Consider the following 22814-nt stretch of genomic DNA (forward strand, 5'->3'; position numbering starts at 1 on the left):
GGAATCTCACGATTTTCGCGGGTGATGCCCGCGAGCGCTCCGCTTCTGAAACGCTCCCGGTGGAATCAAACATGTACCTTACATATGTGTGTGTAAATAATGCTGATATGAAAAACAACCAGTAGTCAATGTGCAAGCTGCCAATTGAATGGTGATTTAAGCTTCTCTATTGGGTTCATTGGGTTTGTAAATCTGACTTGTAGTGTCAGAGCCTCACCAGCCACGAACTTCAGCGCACGTCACTGGTTTATAAATTATTTCTGCTACACTCACATCTATATACCTTCACTTCAAATATTATTTATGATACTGAGCATTTTTAAATGCAGAGTATAGAGTTTATTTCCAGACAGCTGAAACCTAACCTAAACCTAATTTGCATACTTACAGATTTTTTAAATATATATATATTATATCAATATAAAATATAAATATAACATATAAAATAAAAAAATATAAAATACATATATTTACCCAGACTTTAAACACAAATCTCAAATCCTCAAGAGTGAGGATTTGTTGCTTTGTTTGTCTTGTATTGTAATTTGAATGTCTTTGGGTTTTGAACTTTTGGTTGGACAAAACAAGCAATTTTGAAATACTACTTTGTTTTTTTCCCACTTTATTCTTTATTCTTACCTTTGATGGACTAAACGATAAGGTGATGAATTGTCAAAATAATTGCTTGCATCATTACATGCACCTTTGTATAGCAAGCATTTGAAAAGTGAAAAATATTAAGTACAGTTGAAGCAGTAAAACATACAGAGCTAATTGTGATGGCTCTTGAAATATCTTCTGCATTGAGTGCATGTGCATACTGTACTGGAGCAGAGTAGCATATGTTTGGCTGTCGGAGTGTGTGAAAAGTGGAAATGTGTGAGAAAGAGAGTGGGTGAGGATGAGAGAGCGAGAGAGGCAGCGAGAGAGAAGAGAGAGAGAGAGAGAGAGCGAGCGCACAAGACGTGGTGCGTCTGTCGGCTGTGCAACAAGCTGCGATCAGAGGAGCTAATGGGAGGAGGAGGGCAGAAGGAAAAGCCTGGAAGGAATAGAGATCAATCAGGAGATGTGAGGATGTGAAATAGAGAGAGGCAAGAGGAAGAAAGAGAGAAGGAGGGAGAAAGAGAGGAGGAGACTGTGCGGTGTGTACAGGCTGAGAGGGGAAGTGAAATAGACCGTTGGGAAGAGACACTGTGAGCGCTGTGATCAAGACAGAGAGGAGTACAGGAAATACAGGAAAGTGATACAGAGTGCTTTGATTGACACGAGCATCATGATAAAGACACCGGAGAACCGATATGCTTTTTTCTTTTATTCACCTTTTGATCCATTAATATCTTCTGAGTTGTCACAGAGCTGAGTGAATCCCACTTCAAGGGGGGTTAATTAGATTCCCCAAACTCGTTACTTCAAAGCGTCTTTTTTTTTGTTGTGTCTTTCATGTCTTTAAAAATGACGTAAAGAGGCGCAATCAATCTGCGAGTGTTCTTTGGGGGATTGTAGTCGCTCCGTTGGAGGACGCTTGGATTGTGCTGTCAAACTTGGCTCCGGGTTTCTTGTTCTAACACTTTCCTCCGTGAGGTAGGTTTTTTGTTCTATTTTCACTCGAGGAGGAAATCAGAAAGTGCATGGCAGAGATACTACTGAAACATGAAGACGTTTGAGGAATCTCTAGGGGTTGGAGTTGATAAAGATGTAATACCGATAATGTCATATGTAATAAATCAGGGATTGTTCTTCATGCAATGAGCTCGAATGTGCTTATTAGCCCTGTGGGATGTGAGAAGACCTCCTGATCCTGAACCTCTTATCTTTATGCTGTAAGATCTGAATGTGATTTGTGTGAGCTTAAGTGTTGGAGTAAGTGCTGAAAAAAGAAACCCATTTCCTCTCTTTTCTCACATTGCACCGTCATGTCAGGAAATCTATTTTTAACCAAAGCGACTGAAACAAAATCCTTGTGCACTTTATTTTCCTCTCCCTCTTCTCTTCCTGCTATCGTTTTATTCAATGTGCTGAGGGAAGTTTTTTTAAACTATACAGTGTCTCTGCCTCTTGTTCCCTACACCTGCCAATTGGGCTTGGCATTGAGCTAGCAGACAAAGTATTTTATCTCCTCCAGCTCTGTGCAGCCTCTCCAGAACAGCTCACTGTGTGGGTACACTAGTCGTGATCCCCACTCATATGTTGTGCGTGAGGGTGTCGAGGTCCTGCAGCTCCTGCAGCTTCCCAACAGTAATATTTGATTAATTAGCATCAGTGTTTCATACCTTACTTCTCAAGCTGCAGGTTGGGACCTTCTGTGGGTTGTGAACAATTATATTTTCTAATCTAGAAGTTTAACCACAATATTTCATCTTTGTGGTAAATGCATTTTTCCCGTGAGATGCTTAGCAGCCTGCAGGACGTCGTTCAGTCATTAAAAGTACACAAAATAATCTGGAAAGGTGAGATTGGATTAATGACATGGCTGCAAAGTTCATCTTCTTAATGTTTGTGTCAACTCACTCCCAACACGTCAAATATTGCAGCTTAGTCAGTGCCCCTCGGCGTCTGACACCACGGGTCCTCATTGTGAGATGCTAATAGCAACTGTCATAGTATCAACTGAGAGATAGTCCACATAGGGCGGATGGGAATATTGGTAGATGTGGTGTGTGTAAAAATAAAGCCACTCACACAACTACGCAACTAGGCCCTGCAACAGAATCCACACAGCTCTCTCTCTCTCTCTCTCTCTCTCTCTCTCTCTCTCTCTCTCTCTCTCTCTGTCTCTCTCTCTCTCTCTCTCTCTCTGTCTCTCTCTCTCTCTGTCTCGCTCTCTGTCTCTCTCTCTCTCTCTCTCTCTCTCTCTCTCTCTCTCTCTCTGTCTCTCTCTCTCTCTCTCTCTCTCTCTCTCTCTCTCTCTCTCTCTCTCTCTCTCTCTCTCTCTCTAACCGCACACACATGCCGACACACAGACATTGACTCGGCTTCTTCTCATTATTGCCGTCCTGGTATCCAAAGAAGAGGAGGGACAATGTCCCGCCTGTAATCCAGGTCCTTATGAAAGGCACTGGATCATATTTGTCCAAAGAGGGTCCAATTAGATGCGCAGACAAGCTGGCTTTGCACCACCTGTTGCTGCTCTGGCTGGCTGTGTCGTTTACGACAGAAAATTCTTTCCCGCACTCACAAGTGTGTGCGTGTGTGCGTGTGTGCGTGTGTGCGTGTGTGTGTGCGCGTGCGTGTGTGTGTGTGTGTGTGTGTGTGTGTGTGTGTGTGTGTGTGTGTGGGTGTGCGTGTGCGTGTGCGTGTGTGAATACATGTTTTGCAGGTTGATTAATGAAACTTGCTGGGCATTAGTAAGCTATTAAAACACTTTCTCAGACCCTCCAAGACCCCCGATATTCCACACACTGGGTAGATGGGTCACACAAGTACAGGACTTTCACCCAGGAGACCACTACTCGTGTCCCATGTATAAACGGAAGTCAGCGTTGATATTTTGTCACGTCAATTGTGTCGCTAGTGAGTCAATATAACGCCAAACTTGATCTTTTCCTAAACCTAACTCAGTACGTTTTGTTGCCTAAACCTAAACGTCCTGTGAAGACAGAAGTTCATTTTGAAAAGACACTCTGCATGTGAAGAGCATATACTGACACGCCTTTTCCTAATACATCCAAAACTGATGTTTGAGGGGAACTAAGAGCGTCGTTGAAGCGTAGGGCCATCGACCAAGCCTCTGTATTTGTTTGGGTTAAAATAACTACAGAAGTGACCGTTACTTAAGTACGTCAAGTTCATCCATTCTAACCTCCTCTACATTTTAGTGCATTTTTGAACGTTTGTCAAGTTCTGTAGTTGTTGTTTAAAATGGATATAAACAGATTTATGGCCACCACAGTTACCATTTTGCATGCTGTATTTAGCAACTAAACATTTTGACAAAAGTGAATCATCAGTGTTGAATCATTATTGTGCTCTTATCAATCATTGATGGAAGCTAAACTGACGTATTTGGAACCGTCAGGGTTTATTATTTTAAACCCATTAAGTTGTCGGGTTAGAGACCAGATTGCCGAGATTCATAGATTGTCTACAAATAAACATTTCTGTCACGTTGCAAAAATCCTCTGGGTCCCGACCTCTTTACATTTACTCCTCTGACTGACAGATGATAAGAATTATCTACAGCTCGCACACCAACGCTGACCTCGCTAAGTGTTTGTGGCCGTGCATGAGGAGATGCCGACTTGGTGAAAGACCACAATGATCTGGATCCCGTCAATCAAGCAGCGTGTGCGTGAACCTGCAGGGCGGACCGACTGTTGTGGAGGTGGCTGGCTTTCCCCTGCAGAGGCATTCAGAGAGTGGACACAGTGACATTTATATGTGCAAATGAGTTGACACTCATTTAATTCAGCATTACAGTTTACGCCTACCTGTGTATGTAGCTCTAAACCTGTGAGAAACAGTGGCACTTTTAGACATTTGGGAGTGAAGACAGCTTTGTAGAATTCTTTAGGGTTCTGATTTACGAGCTTAGTTTGGACTTCGGTTCAGATTTGTCAGTAGAATATGGTTTAAACTGGCGATATGCTCAAAATGATATCCAAATTGGCAGTTTTGCACTGGCAAGAGGTCTTTCCACCGCTAACAACGCTGCATTTGTGTTTGATTGAGTGTGTGCTGGTGGGTGAATATTGGTTCACAGAGGGCCTACTTTGCTAGTTTTTGTCAATCTGTGTATTCCCTGACTGCTTTTTTCAGTGATTACACTTGGATTCTTTGACAGCCTTCAGTCTGATTTATTTTGGAAAGTAAAGGCTCGGTGAGGCCGGTAAAGGACTCAGAGACATGCAGGCACGGTGATTCAACAGCCGGTCGCTCAGAACAGACAAACAAAGCAAAAAAGGGGCAAGGCAGGAAAAGCAGAAAGTCAAAACAAGTAGGCATGAACAGATAAGAAGAGGGCATGATGGTAAGACAGTGCTGTAGACAGTCTGGCAAAGAAATAAGGTGTACTGTATATGAAGGGGAGCTGAATAGGGGATTGGGAACAGATGCACAGGTGGGTGTGGCTGTCAGGTGATGACTGAAAGTGAGAAACATCAGTAAGTGCTGCATGGCAGAGAGGGAATAGCAGGCCCTGAGATGACAAGAGAGAGGCAGTGACTGCATAATCTATTCCTGGTGACAAGATGCTGTAGCTGGTCGTAGCTATGACTCTGCCAGCCTTAGTCACAAGTTAATGCAAAGAAAGAAGCTTGATGCACAAGGTGCACGAGTGCAAGATGAATGTTCCTGCTTTGCTACTGAGAGAAGAGAAGAGCATTAATCAGATGGCTGCATGTTGCTTTTAAGAACAAAGGTAAACATGCGTTATTTTAAGAGGTTTTCGTGTGGTTGAAATTAAGTTCATTTGACGTGGCTGCATTGTTTGTAACTATTATAAATAGCCACATTTGAAGACAGGGCAAACATCCTGTTGTCATAATCTTCTCCTGGTTTTCTTCGCCCACGGCCTCGCCAACTTTCTTCAAGATGCCTCGATGCGATAAATCGTACAAATGAGGATAACGGTGCACACTTTAGGACAGTCTCTTCTGAAAGGCATCCATTGTGTCGCACTCAAATGTTGGATTGTCAGTTTCTGGGAAGTTGCGTAGATTGCCGGATGCAGCCTCTCCCAAAGGTGTGTCAAAAGTGTGACAAAAAAAAAAAAGGGGGTTTTATACATTGACTTTGCTCCAGGCAGCACAAACCATCAATTCATCACAGCCAGCTGATAGGCAGAAGCTTTCTGTTCGCAACAGAGGTTTTCTCTTGAATTGGCAGGAGACAACAATTGTTTGGCATCTCTTGAAATGGCTGAGAGAAAGCTAAATCAATTAGACTCAGGAGGCATTTTGTCATTCGCATCGGGTTACCAATGGCGGGCGGCCAGCATCGGTTCATGGAGCAGCAGACTCTCTCCTCGAAACAGGGAGGAAAGGATTGAGCAGGACCGGCTCATTCGATTTGCTCAGGAAAGTGATTACACCTTCCGCTTCCCAACAACCCTCCCGCCCGCCCTCCCTGTCTGCATGTCAGCTGCTGTATAACGGTGACACACCCCACCAGGGCGTTCTTCCTGGCTGCTTTTACAGCTTTACTTTAGAGCCCATCAGAGCCTTCAAGTGCAATCACTTTACCTTGTATAGCAATCTGTTTATGCTGCAAACTGAATTTCCTTCCTCGCCACCAGCAGGGTGGTGGTCCGTGTTTGTGCGTGAGCATGTGAGATATAATGGAAAGGAGGGTCTGCACATAATATACTGAATGTGTGTGTGTGTGTGTGTGTGTGTGTGTGTGTGTGTGTGTGTGTGTGAGCACATGTGTGAAGGTTTCAATGTGTGTTTGAAAAAATGACTGATGGAATTGGACGGAGGTGGAGTGGTGATGATAAATCAATTAGAGTGCGCAGGAGATTTAGGCTAATGAATGCGACAGCAGGGCCAGTGTCCCACTCAGCTGTGACTCAGTCCTTTGGGTGGGTGTGTACGAGTGCACACATGTGTGTTCTTACTGGATCCCACTCAGTGGGAGTAATGGTGCATTTTGCCTGCTCTCTGGGTGTTTTGATTAAGATAATGGATAAAACACTACAATCCCCTTTGGTTTTCAACGTGAGGTGATACACAACCTCCTTGAGACGAGCGACAGCGTTGGCAGCTTGTTAAAACGGCTTGAAATACTTTAGTCAAGACCACCAAAAACCGAGACCAAGTCATGACCAAGACCAGAGCGCATTGAAACCGAGACTGGACCAAGACTTTAAGGGGTTGAGACCAAGTCAAGACCAAGGCCAAGACCAAGACCAAGGCAGGGCGAGTCCCATACTGCATGAGACAGGATAAATTGTGGAACCTGCTAACCATTGAGGAATTCTTCAAATTGATCTGAAAGTTCCACATTCAGCTAAGAACACCGGTAGAAAACCAATGTTCCTCTTCATTCACCTCTTTTATTGGCATAGAATCTCTACAGTAGAAGTGTGTAATCTATGTAAACGTGTAACGTGAGAAATGTCTCAGAAGGCATTGCAGAGCTGGATTTTATGTGTTTGAATTGTCACAGTCACGATGTTAACAAGTAAATCACCAGGCTTGACCGATCTTGAAATAAAATCCAGAGTTATCTTTGTCTGAGGGTTGATTCTGAGATAAGACCTTCAAAAAGTGTTGAGAATGGTCTCCGGACCAAGACCGCTTCTGAGTCCTACAACCCTGCCTGATGGACCTGTGATTTAGGATTTTTGTGTCTCAGAACCAAAGGTGGACGTGGTATGATGATGTTACAGTACCTCAAAAGCTGTCAGGTAGGAAGTCCAGGTACATGGTTGGCTGGTCAAAGTTCGAGGTCACTGTGCAGGCTGGTCTCATCCAGCATTCGTAGCTAAACTTACGGAAATTGATGCGATGGAATTCGTAGATATCCCACAAAATAATTTCTTGTGTTATCCCCATAATCTCGAACGAGGAGGTAAAGAGACCACAAAAACCCACACAGGGTGGGAGGGAGGGCAGGTTTTTGGGTCCAGCAGACACCAATCTTTCAGCCAGGAGACCGCTGTTGGTTCCTGTGTGAAACGACAAGTCAACATTGATTTATTTGTAACCTAACATGTGTACTTCAGTAACAGCACTTCATTTGATATTTTATAGCAAACCACAATCTTTTCCTAAACATAACTGAGTAGTTTTGTGGCCTAACCCTAACTATGTATTCCATGATCCTTTCCTAAACAAGTAGTTTTTTAAAACCTAACTGAGTTGTTTCCTGTGAAGACGGAAGTTTATTTTGAAAAGACTGTATACATGTAACGGGTGTAAATTGACTCGTGTTGCTGTAAAACGCACACAAATGAGGAGAATCTTTTCTTAATATATCATGCGAACCGTTGTATGAGGATACGTTGCACAACAAACATTTTTGGCCATAACTCAAGAATTCATACGCTAACTATGACAATTTCACACAAGCAGTATAAAAATGATGAAGTGAGGACATTTTGGAGAGACAAGGATATAAACTGCAACTTGTCTGGTTGGCGGAGGAATGCAACTGCGAGGCGGTAATTCTTGTTTTTGTTTCTAGAAGTCAGCAATAGTGTGGGTTGTGAATTAACGGCTTTGGAGAAATGTGGACTCTTCTACCGCAGGGGTTGATAAACATGGTATGAAAGAATTTGTGACCTGTAAATGTGAGCTTTTCCTGCTTTCACCTCCCTCAGAAAGAACAGAAAAGCAGTTCTACATCAAATCAGGAACAATTCCACTTGCAAAACACATCGTCTTATTTTGCTCTATTACTCTTTCCCCTTATTTACTTTCTAAAATTACCCCTGTCATTGCTATCTATTTTGTCGCTCTTTCCAACAGCTGTTATCACACTTTTCTTCTTGGCTCTGTCTCTTTCCAACTGTCTCTCTGTCTCAGCCAGCTTGCCACTATTCTTCCAGCTGTCACTCTTTTCTTCAGGATTCAAGCCCCCTCCTAATAGTGGTATTTATTTTCTGTCAGGCACTCTTTGTCCCAAGCAGAATAGCACGCTCATTACGCACGTTCACTCTTTCAAGATGCTTGTGATCATCCGCTTCTTACATGGAGATGCACACAAATCCTACATTCAGCCACAGTTATGTACTTTTGTACTTTCCTGGTTCCATTGTGTCTTTTCTTTTGTGGATAAGTGGCTGGATTCATGTTATGTTTTATTGAGGAATTTCCAGAACAGCTAGGAGGAAGCTTTCAGCTTTCCCAGCCAGATATAAACAGTAAAAGCTGCTTTTAATATTTATCTTTAAATACAATTTTTTTTTTTACTGTTGGAACGTATTTCTCCTCCTTCAGTAAACAATCTTAATTAATTTCATTATACTGAAGATGAAAGAAGACTGTGTAGACCCTCTAGTTATAATTTATAAGCAGTATATAAATATAATTCTAACACACTACAATGTAGTTTTAAGCAGCTATAAAGACAATTTGAATTGTTGATTAATGTAATTATCTTGTCAGGTAAAATACCGGATGTAAAAGCACTACTATACGAGCACCTTTTAAAGCCAGCTGCCGTAAGAAGTGTACATATTTCTACTTTTACCTTCTTTCTATGTAACGTTTCTTTTTAAAAAACGATGTCTAGGAGTTCGAGAAGAACCTGATCAGCTGCCTTATGTTAACATATGTAGCTTAGCTAATGTTAACACAACTACTGCTTAGTTAGCATAGCTAGCATTAGTGGGCTAAAGACTCTGTCCAGGCCGGGGCTGCGGTGGTCCCGCAGAATAAATTACCTCAATCAACTGACTTATTGTGAAATATTACATCCGTAGCAACCTAATGACTACAAAGTAAACATCATTCGGTCGACATCACAATCAGACCTCCAACAAAATCGTAGTGATGTCAGCTGTGTCCTCATAAAAGCCTTACATTTTGCTTTAATTGGTTTTAAATACATACACATCTGTGTTTTATTATCTTCGCCAACCGTTTACGTAAGTCACTACGAGCAACCACAGACGTAGCTGAAAGTCACCAGTTAACGCGGTTAGCAGATGGCGGCACCGCTAGATGGAGAAACACATAAAGCTACATTTTTTGTGAATTAGTTGTACATACTTTATGTATATAGACTCACTAGCATTGGCGTAACAGGTTCATCCAGAGTTAAATTAATCCAGAACTTAAATTCAAATCTTTTCTATTTGTTTTACTATAAAAGGGTGGATTTACTTAAATGCCTTAAATGCTTCAAAGAGATAAAATCCTCTTTAAATCATCTTTGTTTTTATAGTTGATTGTGTGAAAAGAAATGCGTTTTTTTTCTAATAATAAGATTGCTTCTTTTGTGGCTGTCTAAATGTTGGACGTAGAGCTTGTATGTTTATGAATGTAAATAGATGGGCTTTTTCTTATTGAACATTCTTTATTGGTGTTACGTGGTTTTCCATTTAAAAAAAAACCTCTTCATCCATCCTGCAATACTACTTTTTATTATGTAATAGAAAAGCTGAGACACCAGAGCAATCCGTCTAACTGTTAAGTGTAGGTTGGTTATCAACCTGATGCAAGTTATTATACTCTATGCTGGCTCCCAACGCTGCTCTTTGATTGATAGTCTGAATGGGATATTGGCGGAAGGGTTCGTCTTGTTACAGGAGAGCATTTAAGACGCTGATCAATAAGTTTACAGCCTTTGAAAAGGAGACATGCTGAGGAGCTTTTACAAGGCTCTTGGACCAGTCAAGACGAAAGTCATTTACTAAGAAGGCTTTGACGAGACTGATGAGCTCAGTCAGATTCCTGGCAGAACAATTGCAGTGCCCATCATTCAGAATATAAATTCACTATAACACTTGTCTGGCTCTTGTACGATTAGCTGACTGTAATGTGTCAGTGCAGGTGAGATATACACAAAAGCAGCAGTTCACTTACTGTATTGTAATTGTGTTTTAGTTGTGTGTGCTATGTGATTATATGTGTTGTTGTTGAACGTGTTATGAATTATTCAATCTTGTGCATGTGTGGAGAGATTCAGACGCAACCTTTTGAGGGGAGTTTCAGGAGGTTGATTAGAAATGTGATTCTGTTCAGTTTAGTTTGTTTGTTTTAACAGCATTGTGATGTGGTTTGTTGGCAGGCAGGTCAGCTACAGGACGTAATACCAAGTACGTTTTTATGAGTAGACAATGTTTGCTGTTCCATATGGTTTTGTGGTTGAAGGGATGAAGCACGTATCTGTGCTTAGGGAAGCCTGACATAACAAAACCAGAAAAACATTTGTTCAAACAGAAATTTACCTAAAAATTAGGTGTTTTTCTTATTTTCTTACTTATTGTCAGTTATTTAGTTAAGAAGCATGACATTCGTGTACTGCTGAAAGTCATAAATCCCTCACACACTGAAGGCGTGACAAATAAACAGCACAAAAATGCTAAATACCTGTCAAGGAATATTATATGTCTAGTGCTTTTATTGTGAAAGGTAAGAACAGAAACAGAAAGAGTGTCTTTGTCAAGGTTGAAAGGAGTAATAATGTTTGCCATCTTGGTTCAGACTATGGAGACTCCACAAAAGTATGTACTTTTTAATATTTACATTCTGTGTGAAAGTACTCTAAAAATATATTGATGTGCAAATTAATCACACGAAAAAAAACACCCCCAATGTGTAAAGGTCTTTAGAGAAGAGGTTTGGGGACGGCTGGTTGGTGTATAAATTGTGATTTTGGCCCTGTTCACCCCTGTAGGTTCTTTGACCACAAAGATGTTTACTGCCTAAACTCAACCAGACAATGTGCTTTGTGTGGCACTGATGAATAGTCCATTTAGCCACTTATGTATGCAAACTTGGGGTAAAATACTAATATTCAGCTGTGTCTAGAGACCCTGATTCTATAAAAGAATGTAGCTCTTGAAATTGGTGTCACATTTGGTTTGATGCCCTCTTCCGTCTGTAACCCCACAGAATGACAGGATACTAAATCTTTGTCCAATAAACACAATAAACTACTTGTGTCCATGTGACTGAGGTTCATCAGACCCAGTCTGCTTGTAATTGGACAAAGAACTAAACCAAACACAAAATATCTAGACCAAAGAAATGAACGCTGCTCCATCCTCATATGAGAAATTGGCCCACAGCCAGGCAAGTTTCTATTCTATTCATGTCATGGACTGAGGCTAACAGACAGGGAGGAAGACAGCCAACGGTCTTGGAAGCCAAATGGACGACTCGTTCCAAACTTTTGCTCCTCATTTCATTTTTATAGTACCCCAAATTTACTGCCACCTGCATGTAATCATAAACTATGAATGTACTTGGAAGTCACACCAAGGTAGCAATACTTTGCCTGGAGACACATGTATTCAAGTGTGAGAAAAGTGCTGTTTCACACTACATTCATGTCATATTGGATTTAGTGTCACCTTGTGACTACATGTACGGACACATGCATGAAACAAAGCACTGGATCAACCAGATCTGATGTCTTTTCCCCATCTGGATCCTTCTGGAAAGTACAATAACATAGTTTTACCACATGTAATTGACAGTAACCACGGTTATTTTGGATTTCCAACGAGTCATTTCTAAATTGTAGAAACTAGTTGACTTTCGCTGTGACATGAGTGCATGCTGCAGCATTATTCACCAGAGAGGGAGAGGTAAATCTCCAAAGTAATCCTTGTCATTTGCTGGCACTGAAGCAGACACTCAGAAAATCTCCCCTTTTGGCTCGAGTATGACTTTCTCTTTTGGGTCGTTTCCAATGTGAAATGACTGAGAAAGAAAGCCAGGGAGTGTTGCCAACAAGAAGTGATAAATAATAAGAATAATGTAAAGGAGAAGGAGGAACAGGAGACACAGAGAGAGGAAGAAAAAGGATATAAAGGAGCTACAGTATCTCTTGTCATGTCTTGCAAATTGTAGGTTTTCATTTTAAGAGCTTTGAGCATGAATGTGTTGCACAAAGAAACAGACCAATCCTCATATTTATTGAGGTCTTGGAGTCTTAAGAAACCCTTGGACCTGCCCAGAGCTTCCTCCCATCCTCTCTGCGGCTCACTAATCAGTAGGGCTGGATGGGGATGATGGGGCCTCCTAACCTGCCATCAGCCAGCTGCTCTCCACCAGACTCCCAGAGAAAACAAACAGCCAGGGTGAATCAGTGGTGGTGACGCTGCCAGGAAGCAAAAGCACCACCATTATTTTTGCAACATCACCCTCAGAGAGCAGCATGTGAACAGTTTGTCAGATAAATCTAGAGTATTTATAAGACATTTACTATTTGTGTCCAAATAAGAAACATTAAAGTTTAGTTGAAAAAATATATCAATAAACCTGCCTTTACGATTAAAGTAATTTGGCAAATTTTATACACATTAATGGACGAGGTAATTAAAAAGCAAGACTCATCTTATGAAACAAGAGGACAAAACAAGAGAGAACAAAAAAAAGAAGTATAAAACAAATGAGTAGGCATTTAGCTACCATTATTACAAGATTATTATTGTCGATCTGATCAATCATCCCACAGCTTCACCCTCCGTCAGAGGAGTATCTCGCCTCATCTAGAAGGAAGGCATGGTATCACACATCCATAATCACAAAACCAGTTACATCATCTCTTTATCACTCCCAGAGTTCACAGCGGTGTCACTCGAAGACCCCAGAATGAGCCCAAAGGAGGTCAGGATCCCATTGCTTGTCAAATGCTTTTTGAGTGAAACAGAAGTCCAGAAAGTGGGTGGGGGATGTCCAAAATTGCTGTGTAAGGGTTCCAGATTGACTGGAACATACATCTTTTTTTCCTCCTCATAAATTGATAAGTTTAACACTCAAAACTCCGTTATCATCAGGACCTTGTGGGTGTTGTTTGGTCCGATTTGATGGACAGCGGTTCAGTTTGTTTTTCAGTTGAAATACTACAGTACCCATGAGCCTCAAGTGCTGTTGCTATGCAACATTTTCTAATAAATTAGAAAGGCATAGGAATCCAGTTAGAGTACATTCTGAATGTTTTGTCATTGCAGGTGGAAAATGACATACAGCTGCCAAATTCCTCCACAATTAAGCCAGAATTTGAAAGTGAACAGATTTAAAGTGATGAATTGTGTGTTTCATCTTTATCTTTATGAATTAGTTGGTCATGTCTCACAATTCTAAGCTCGGTGAACGAGTGTCTCTTACAGAAATGTTCCTTCTTAGAATTTCGTCTGTAGGCTTGTACCTTTGACTTTTTTTTCTAACGCAGTTGCTCATCTTCTGTACTGATGTTTCCAGCCGGAGAGTTTCATGCCAATCCAAGTCTTGGAAGTGAGCCAACTTGTTATCTTTGGCAGATAATAGTTTGCTCATTGTAAGAAGAAGATTAAGAAAAAAGCTTTTTTTCAGGGCTTATAATTTATCCATACATCAAGAATTGTAAGCGACAACCTTGTGTGTGCTCGTCTGCAGCTCCTGTATTTTAGTATTAATAATTAATCATTGCAGTGACTCCGAACATATCTGTTTTAATGTGGTCGTTGTTTCGCCCTCAGGGTGGAATTGATTCAAATTTGACATTTTTCTACACTTCTTCCCCATTCACAACCCCTCCTTCACTAGCTTTCCTACCACTGAGTATCTACAGTACAGCTCCCAAAATCTTCTTTAATCTCCTTAAATGAATTTAATAATACTTAATCTTATTCATTATTTCCTTTACTAAAACGTAGTACAGTGGCAGAAGGAGATAAAGAATGACTGTTCTGGTATATCCTAGCTCGACTAGAATAAAGCTTCAACAGACAAAAATATAGAATAATAGAGGCGTACTCTAAGTAATATAGCCTTAAATATTAAATTATACATGAGACAAAATGTTGGCTGTGGACTAACATATATTCACTTTGCCCTTGGCATTAAAAAAGTATAAAAACCCTTGTTTTGTAACACACCAGGAGACATTATGTAAGATCGGTTTCAAGTGTCTGATAATAAACATTACATTTGGATTTAGTTTAGGCTTCTTTCCAAAGAGACTCATGAAAAGTAGGTGTGCTGGGAATCAACATTATAAACAACCAATATTAAAAAAAGAGTCTGTGTTACAGTTCCTCTGTGACCACAGAAAGATTACGTAAAACAGAAGTGCCTGGATGATGAATTTAAAAGCCAAGAAAAGAAAAAAAGCATTTTTACAAACAATGAAAACAAGATCGAGGTAAAGGAATGTGAATTAGAGAGGAGAGGGTGATGTGAGGCATTTCTCATATTACCTTACACCTTATATGTGGGAAGGTTTGGCAAACAATGCAGTAGTAGCCGTTAAAGTTGTGCTCATGATTTGTTTTGCATCAGTCCTGCACAGCTACACAACATGTACCTTAATCTTTCCCAGATTTTTGAAATATATGTATGTAAGTATAACTGACTTTCTTTGGAGTTATAAAGCACTGGGGTTTTGCAATGGACTGAGATTAGTTGATTACTCAATTAGTCAACAGATAAATAAATGTAAAACGTTTTTTCATTTTGCTAACTAAAAATGGAAAGCATTCTCTTGTCCTTGCTTCTTAGGTTTCTTAGGTTTTGGACTAGCCAGCTTGGGATTTTATAAATTGTAATTCACTGATAGGTGAAATCAGTGTAATTTGATTAACAGGCCGATTAACTGATCGTAAAAATGATGGTTAGTTGTAGCCTTGATATGGAAAAGTACATAACTTATCTACCATTTTGGCAATACAGATAGTTACACAAGGTATATATTACTAAATTCTGAAGCATTATATCCACAACTCAGTCACAGTGAAGCTGTTTACGCCATCACATCTGATTCAAATAGTGTGAAACTGATCAATAAGTCCATCAACAAATATAATCAATCCCATTGTATTAGAGTAATATCTCAAACTCTGTCTCTCTACAAACCTGCAAGAAATGTGCTGTTCATTCGTCCTCTGTAAATGATTTTCTCACCACAGATTGAGATTGTTTTTGGCGTGTGATTATAGATGTTAATGTATGTCAGCATTTAGTTTATGAAATTCTGGTGTCAGACACTACCTGTTTGAATTCTGACCTGACCAAATGTTGATGAATTTTGTCTGTATGTGTGTGTGTGTGTGTGTGTGTGAATTGAGAAAGAATATTCAAGAGCCTGTGTGTTGACAATCCACTGTGGTCATCTGAAACTGGATGATGTCCGGTTGTCGTGTTTAAAAGAGATTAACAAAGGGTAGTTACTGTACCAGGCAGTACAACAAAATGGCCCATCTGTGTCCAAGGATCTTTAGAATTTTAAATTAACAAAAGAATAATTTCATTAGAACATTTGATGAAAGTCCTGAGGGCTGAAGTGCCTTCCGATGAACTGTAGCATGCGTCTCTGGCGTACTCTCCATTTCCTGTTGGATCTCAAGATGCATGCCATGCTCATTATCTGGATATTGCTTTCATTCAGCATCAATGTAAGAAGTAATAGAGTCGACTGGAGATTCAGTTTATGAATTTGCACTTATGTATATTCAGCAAATAGATCCCACCAAGCAGTTTAATGAATAAAAAATTGCAGGGAACTTTGCTATTCAGATTCAACTCGTATGGTCAGTGTGTTCTGGGCAAGGGGAGGAAATGTGTTTGGGAGAACAGAACTTACTCATTTTTGTGTTCCACGTATATTTTGCATGAATGATTGCACAAGTTACCGCACTATGTCCCAGTGTTTCTTTATTTACACATTTGATTTGATTTTGATTTGAAAGTTGACATATATTCGATTTGAGCAGGACATTACTGTGTCTTCCATCAAGGCAAAGAGGTATATCTTCATAAAAAAGTATATATAATTCCTCAAATGTCTTCTTCGTTTCCGCACTTTTCAATTGACTTCTATGTTACTGTGTTTGATGTGTTTACAAGTATTTTATTTTTGTCTTCCCATTTTAGTCACGGACCACTGGCCACTGAGTGGTTTGGCTGAATAAGCTTCCGAAAGGCTTAATTAATAAACTATGATACAGTGAGGATATTGATTGTAACACCCACCGACAATGTGGGAAACTAGATGAGGACAGTCTGCTCTCTTGAGAATATGTTCTCCAGGAATCGTTTCAATGGTCAACATGGAGCAGGTGTTGCCCCTAAAGGCGGCACAAAGGCAAAAGTCCATTCACCCAAGAAGAGAGCTCCAAACCCCAGGGTAGCACTGGTCATTCGCGGTAAAATACATCGCCTCTTGCAAGGGTCTGCAGATCACCATGTCCCAGATTCCCACCTCTATTATGGAGGTATTGAGGATGAGGAAGAGGGTGAAACACAGGAGGACAGAAAGGAGCACAGAAGCAGATATCCAAAGGTTAGCTCCAGGGCTGAATCCTATTCTCCAAAGGTGTCAAACGGTAAAGGACATAGAGAAGCACCAGGGCCGCCATGTGTTGGAGAGGTAGAGCTGAACAGAGAGGGATGTATACGAATACCATGCACTTTGCAGCACAAAAGCTGCAGATCCCCAGCCAATATAAAACGAATCTCCTTTGAGGGGGACATTCAGGCAGCTCCTGAGCAGATGCAACCACCCCCGCACTACAGTCCAATAGGCCCAGACATGAATGGTAGTAAATTTGCAGGAGCAGCTGGGAAGGATTTTGCTTCGCCCCGTATTCGGCCAAAGAGACCCTTTTCTACTGGTGACTGTGTGGACTACAACTTCAACAGAGCTCTGCCAGGTACGCTGCTGGAGGAGGACGAAGAAAAAGAGGAGGAGTCAAGTGCTATCATCGACCACATTCTTAAAGAGCTGAGGGGAATCAACAAGATACAGGAGGAAATCTCAGACCTTAGGGATTATCTGACCTCAGTTCGAGGGTCAGTTGAGGAAGTGTCATCTTGTGTAGACGCTGTATTGTTGGAGATTGAGGGTATTCGTTCTAGCAACAAGGCGGGTTCAGGGGTTCACGCAGGTACCTGGTCGGGGGTAGGGTGCAAAGATGGATCATCCTCCCGCAGAAGGCCCGCTAGTGCTTATGGCAGTTTAGGGAGTGCAATGCCAAAGTCTTCTTCAAATCTTTTCCCTCAAGTCTGCAATGAGCGTCATAGCATCCATGGAGATTTACTGCTATCAGGGGCAGAAGAATCTACTGTGTCCCCAATTGCTGAATCAGTGGATCATCAGGAACTGGAGGAACCAGAGGATACCTCTGACCATAGTTCGGATATCCCTGTAGGTGCGATAGCAGGAAAGCTCAGCTTTGGCTACTTTGAAAGGCCGGATGGCCATGATTATCCAAGCACCAGCTCCTTGTCTTCTGGTCATAGTGAGTCAGACCTAGAGGGACCACCATCTAGTCATGGAAGGAAGAAGCAAAGAGCTGATGATCGAGAGGAACATTGGGCTAACACTGGACCACAACACAGTGCTTCTGGGGAATCTGCGTGGCATAGGGAAACTGCTTATCGCAGGGGCAGAAGTCTGGAGGAGCATGAAAGTGAGCGTCCTCTCTGCTGTGAAGGAGCTGGTAGCTGGGGTCACTACAGAGGTGCAGGAGGTTATGGTACTTCAGGGCAGTGCTCCACAGGAAGCTCAGAACATCTCTCGCTTCGCTCTGGGAAACATTACAACTCACCTGCCAGCACTTCTAGCAGGGAGGAGTGGCAGTCACGTAGAAGAAGGCCTCAATCCCAGTGTGGGATCAATATTCCAATAGATACCAACCTTGAAAAGCCCACTGTGGCATATGAATGTTCTGCTGATTTGTCCTACCCTCAAAGTTCTGGTTACCATTCAATTGATGGACATGATGGAGAAGCAGAGGAATTTGACTATGGGCAGTCAAATGACCTGAGCTACACTACAGACTGTCATGTTGATAGTTATCAGGAAACTTATTTAGCCTACGAAGAGTCTTCAGCAGCCACATGGACTGAGGAATCGGTATGTACCACTGTAGCTGATAGGCCATTCATCCAAGAGCCTGGAGCCACCAACCAAACCTTAGAAAATCGACTCCCTCGCTCTGTCAGTGCAGATGTCCAAGCTGGTGGTTTCAATGTCAAGCGAATAGGCCGAGCTGTACTTGATTTTAGCTCTGCCTTGCGCGGTGCATTGCGCAAAATTGAAGTACCTGGAGCCCAGAATCCTGGAGAAGAAGCAGACTTTGAAATATCAATGCCGTCTGACCTACATACAGCTGATTTGCCTTCAAAGCCTGAATGCTATGAGGCACAATTTGAACAAACGTGTGACCAATTCCTGAAAGGTAATGTGGGTGATAGTGGTAGTGTTGTTCGGGAATTATGCAGATACAATACTCTTGACAAATCTGATCTTTTTTCTGTGGAGCCTAAGCTTGAAGAAGCCAACAACAGCCTTACATTGGAGTCTACAGACACCTGCCAACACCCTCCTTGTTCAGACAAGATCCCCCCATTCCCAGAAGAACGTTCAGTATGCCTCGACCCAATTTCCAGTAGCACTTCAATACTGCCTCCACCTTATGGCCTTACAGAACAACCTGCAGAAGGTCCTGCAAATGGTCCTGCAGATCGGACCATTAAAGCCCAGCTTTCGCAATGCACCACTACAGAATCCCTCTCAGTCTCCCTTTCGGTTGATGAACCTGCAGCGCTGGAGGAGCAGGTAGAAACTGAGGTGCCGCTGCCGCAGCACTCCACCGCAGACACTGTGGCCGCAGATGGCAAAGTGGAAGGAGATGCAGCAGAGCCACCCTTGGAGATAAGCCAGATGGATGAACGTAGGCTAAAGTGCCTGAGGACCTTCCAGCAGATTCTGCGGGAGAAGAGGGAGTCCCGACGCAACCTCACTAGTATGACAATGTCCACCTTCTCTCAGGATGACTTTGAACCAGGTAGTCATTGTTGGACTTTAAATTGCAATAATCTTGTGTTTAAATCCCATCCATTTTGTCTTTTTTTATTTTAGTAAATGAGTCATCTATCAGACACAATTACAGTACATGTTTTTTTTGTTTTTGTTATTCCGACATTTCATGCTTTCAACTTACCTGATATCAGAAAGAATTGTCAGCTCGTGACACTTGTTTCTATCTTCAGTCTGACATTGCCTCTGCACTAACCGAATCCCGTGAGGGAGAGGATCAGAATTTCTTTAAACAATCACTGGAGACTAAAGTATATGCTTGAATTTAAGTCAAAGTCAACACTGATGCATAGCCATGTCAACATACTGAGTTGCCGGGGTTTTAAGAGTGGAGCAAAGTGAAATCAAACTACAATTTTGGGCGATATTGAAAAGATATACCGTAACAGCTTGATAACAGCGTTTGTCCCGACCGTGGCTTTGATTGGCTAACTAAGCACTCATTCGATCGATTGCTTTTTGTTATTTTAGTTTTTTCAATTTATTCAAGCGACTCATTTTATTTTGAAGTATTGGCTTGTTCGCTCAAAACCTTTTCCACTCCACCTATTTGTTATCAGAGCCGCTCATTGTTGCCGAAACTCTTTAATCTGTCGCTCTGTGATCTGTGTGTACCTTGATAAAAGGATAACTGTCAGTATCCTCTTTGGGTAAGTTCACCCAGCGGTTATGAATAAGCCCCCGCACTGAAAGGTCCCTTAGGTATTTTCTGCAGCAAACGGTCTCTGCTGACACTATAATTTTCTACCCCCCTTGAGAGTAATGTATCACATGCCACTCATGAGTCCCTTACTCCTCTCCGAGGCTCTAGCAGTAGCCATTTGCTGAATTAGAAACCATCAATTATCTCCTTGGAAAGCAAGCCTGACATTAAGGACGAAGGAGAAGGGAAATATTAAGAGTCATTTTCATGATAAATTATACATGTTAATGAAACATTTATGACCTCAGACCCGCTTCTATCTGTAAACTCAGTGGCGCTACTGCTTTCAACGTTTACAACAAAATGAATATCACAGGGTGTGTCTTGTTATTTTCCATGATGAGTCAAACTAGTCCATGACTGTTTTTCTTTTCTGTCTGTTTCCTTTTTTCTCTTTTGCTATTTTACAGATGGAAGTCAAGAAGGAGATCAGGTTACCTCTTTTGTGGTTTCTCTCTCGTTATCAGTATTAACATGACGTCTTATAGGAAGTTGTTCTTCCTGTACAATTTCTTAATATCCTTTTGGCATTTTTCTCATGTCAGTGTCTCTCTTGATTTAATCTTTAATTATTTTTTGTGTAATGCTTTCTGTCAGTTTCTGAAGAATGCTCGCTTAATCCTGAAAATACTGTGTTTCAATTTAAAGCTACTGAAATAGCTTTAGGTTTTACGAGATGCCAGCCTCAATGCATCTGAGTCCTATTAAGAACAATTGTTGTTCCTGTCATAAATATTAACAAAAATGCCATTCAGGAATAGGTCAGTATTGATTAGGACACAATATTAATGAAAAATAATATTGGTGTAGGGTCCGTCAGGCTGACATATCAGCATGTTTTGTTACTGTGACATTTTCTTTACTAGCTGTCAGACAAAAAAAAACACGCTGTCAGGAAGCAAAATTCAATATTCAATGTATGTTTACTGGGAGCATGTTTGGTGGGTGTTTTCTTTACAAGGTAAAACCAGATTTATGATGCTCATATATGTATGGGGGCAATGTGATTGATCAAAATGCCCTCTTTGGCATGCAATGCTGGAACTCAACCAACCCAGTTCAGTCCCTTCTCTCCTGTTATTTTTCTTTTCGTTCCCACTTTCTTGTTTCTCTTGTGCTTGTGCATGCTGCAGTGTCATGAAATCATGAAACCAATAAAGCACATCATAAAACCTTCAAATGGCAAAATCCGTGACCTTTGACATTCTATTTCAGATCCGAGATCAAGATGGTGACCCCAGCAAGCACCCCTGGGCCAAGCCAGGGTCAGTAAAGGCTTTTTGGTGTGAACTGTGTGTGTGTGTGTGTGTGTGTGTGTGTGTGTGTGTGTGTGTGTGTGTGTGTGTGTGTGTGTGTGTGTGTGTGTGTGATTACACACACACACACACAACTGTGATTACCTGATGCAGTGTTTGCACCTGGATTTTCTTTATTTAAATATTAATCATTGCATTTTGGAATTTGTCGATGTGTGTGTGTGTGTGTGCGTGTGCGTGTGCGTGTGCGTGTACGTGTACAGGGGAAACACACCATTTGGCATTGACAGCATGCCAGACCTCCGCAAGAGGAGACCCATTCCTCTTGTCAGTGAATTGGTGAGTAGACATCACTCAATATCTGTCGCCCTAAACCACACATGATCAGATTCAGGATATTTCTTTCAGGGTAAATTGATCACTTGGGGAAATACAAAATTCAAAACGTGGAGAAAATAAAAGAGTAAATAGGGACAAAAGCGAGTATGTTATCAAATAAACCCTAAACTAACTGGTATATTATATCATATCAACATATCATTTTAAGAATATATTTTAAAGTTTTATCTGACGGATTGTACATTTATCTATGAAGATGGAGTCACTGGTATACAGAATAAACAACATACAAAATGAAGTCTTTGAAACATGAGATGTGTTTAATATTTGAGCATAACTAAAATACATGTCACTTATTACTGACACATTCAAGAAAGTCTTGTGTATGTTGCATACTTACAGACTGAAAATCTGAGAACAAGAAAACTGCAAAGTATTTTTTCTATTTATATGGTGTGGTGGTTTATATTGAATATATGTCAGGAGGTAAACATGACCAACTAGTCACTGTGGGTGGAGAAGGGCTCCATGCTCTGCTGCTGAGAAATACCAGGTTTGTCATGCTGCACCTGTCAGGTTCACAAGCTAATGTTTACTGAGGTTATAAATCAAGTGAGAATTTGAGTTATTTTCTCATAGATTCTATACAATCAAACTCCTTTTTGCAACCAGAGGAGTCGCTCCCTGATGGCCAGTCGAGAGAATGCAGGTTTAAGGCACTTCAGCATCGGCTTCACTTATTAGAACTGGAGGTAGCTGTCTTGTATGAAAAGATTCGTTCATAAGTGGCTTGTACATAAGATTTAACTTAATTCACCAATTATCTCGTATTTTGAATATTCTCTTATTCTGGTCAATTACTGTGCAATTAGTCTGCAGTTATCCAAGCCTACAATGGATTGTATATTTTGTTACTTTAAAGCATTTCTTTGTTTGAAAACCCTATAATAATTACACTTCATAACTGCAATTCAAATTATAGGCTCATATAATGCAGAATGTTCGATATGGTGCTATTGTACAATATCAATACGAGCATCTCAAGCTGCAAAACGACTTAAATTATTTGACCCTTTCCCGTTGTATTCATCAATGGCCTT

At 41.1% G+C, this 22814-nt stretch overlaps 1 protein-coding gene across 1 annotated transcript; it reads left to right on the top strand.

The window, feature by feature from the left end:
* The first annotated feature begins 993 nt into the window (after nucleotides 1-993).
* On the top strand, nucleotides 994-22458 carry LOC137879778 (uncharacterized). The gene is made up of 6 exons (XM_068720668.1): nucleotides 994-1581; nucleotides 16467-19384; nucleotides 20530-20552; nucleotides 21335-21384; nucleotides 21639-21714; nucleotides 22387-22458. Exons 2-6 carry the CDS (start codon nucleotides 16585-16587, stop codon nucleotides 22456-22458), a joined length of 3021 nt encoding a protein of 1006 aa, XP_068576769.1. The 5' UTR covers nucleotides 994-1581; nucleotides 16467-16584.
* The last annotated feature ends 356 nt before the right edge of the window (nucleotides 22459-22814 follow it).

This window comes from Cebidichthys violaceus, unplaced genomic scaffold (genome assembly GCF_023349555.1).
Source record: "Cebidichthys violaceus isolate CVI_PGR_0920_01 unplaced genomic scaffold, fCebVio1.0.p SCAF_26, whole genome shotgun sequence".
Lineage (NCBI taxonomy): Eukaryota > Metazoa > Chordata > Actinopteri > Perciformes > Stichaeidae > Cebidichthys > Cebidichthys violaceus.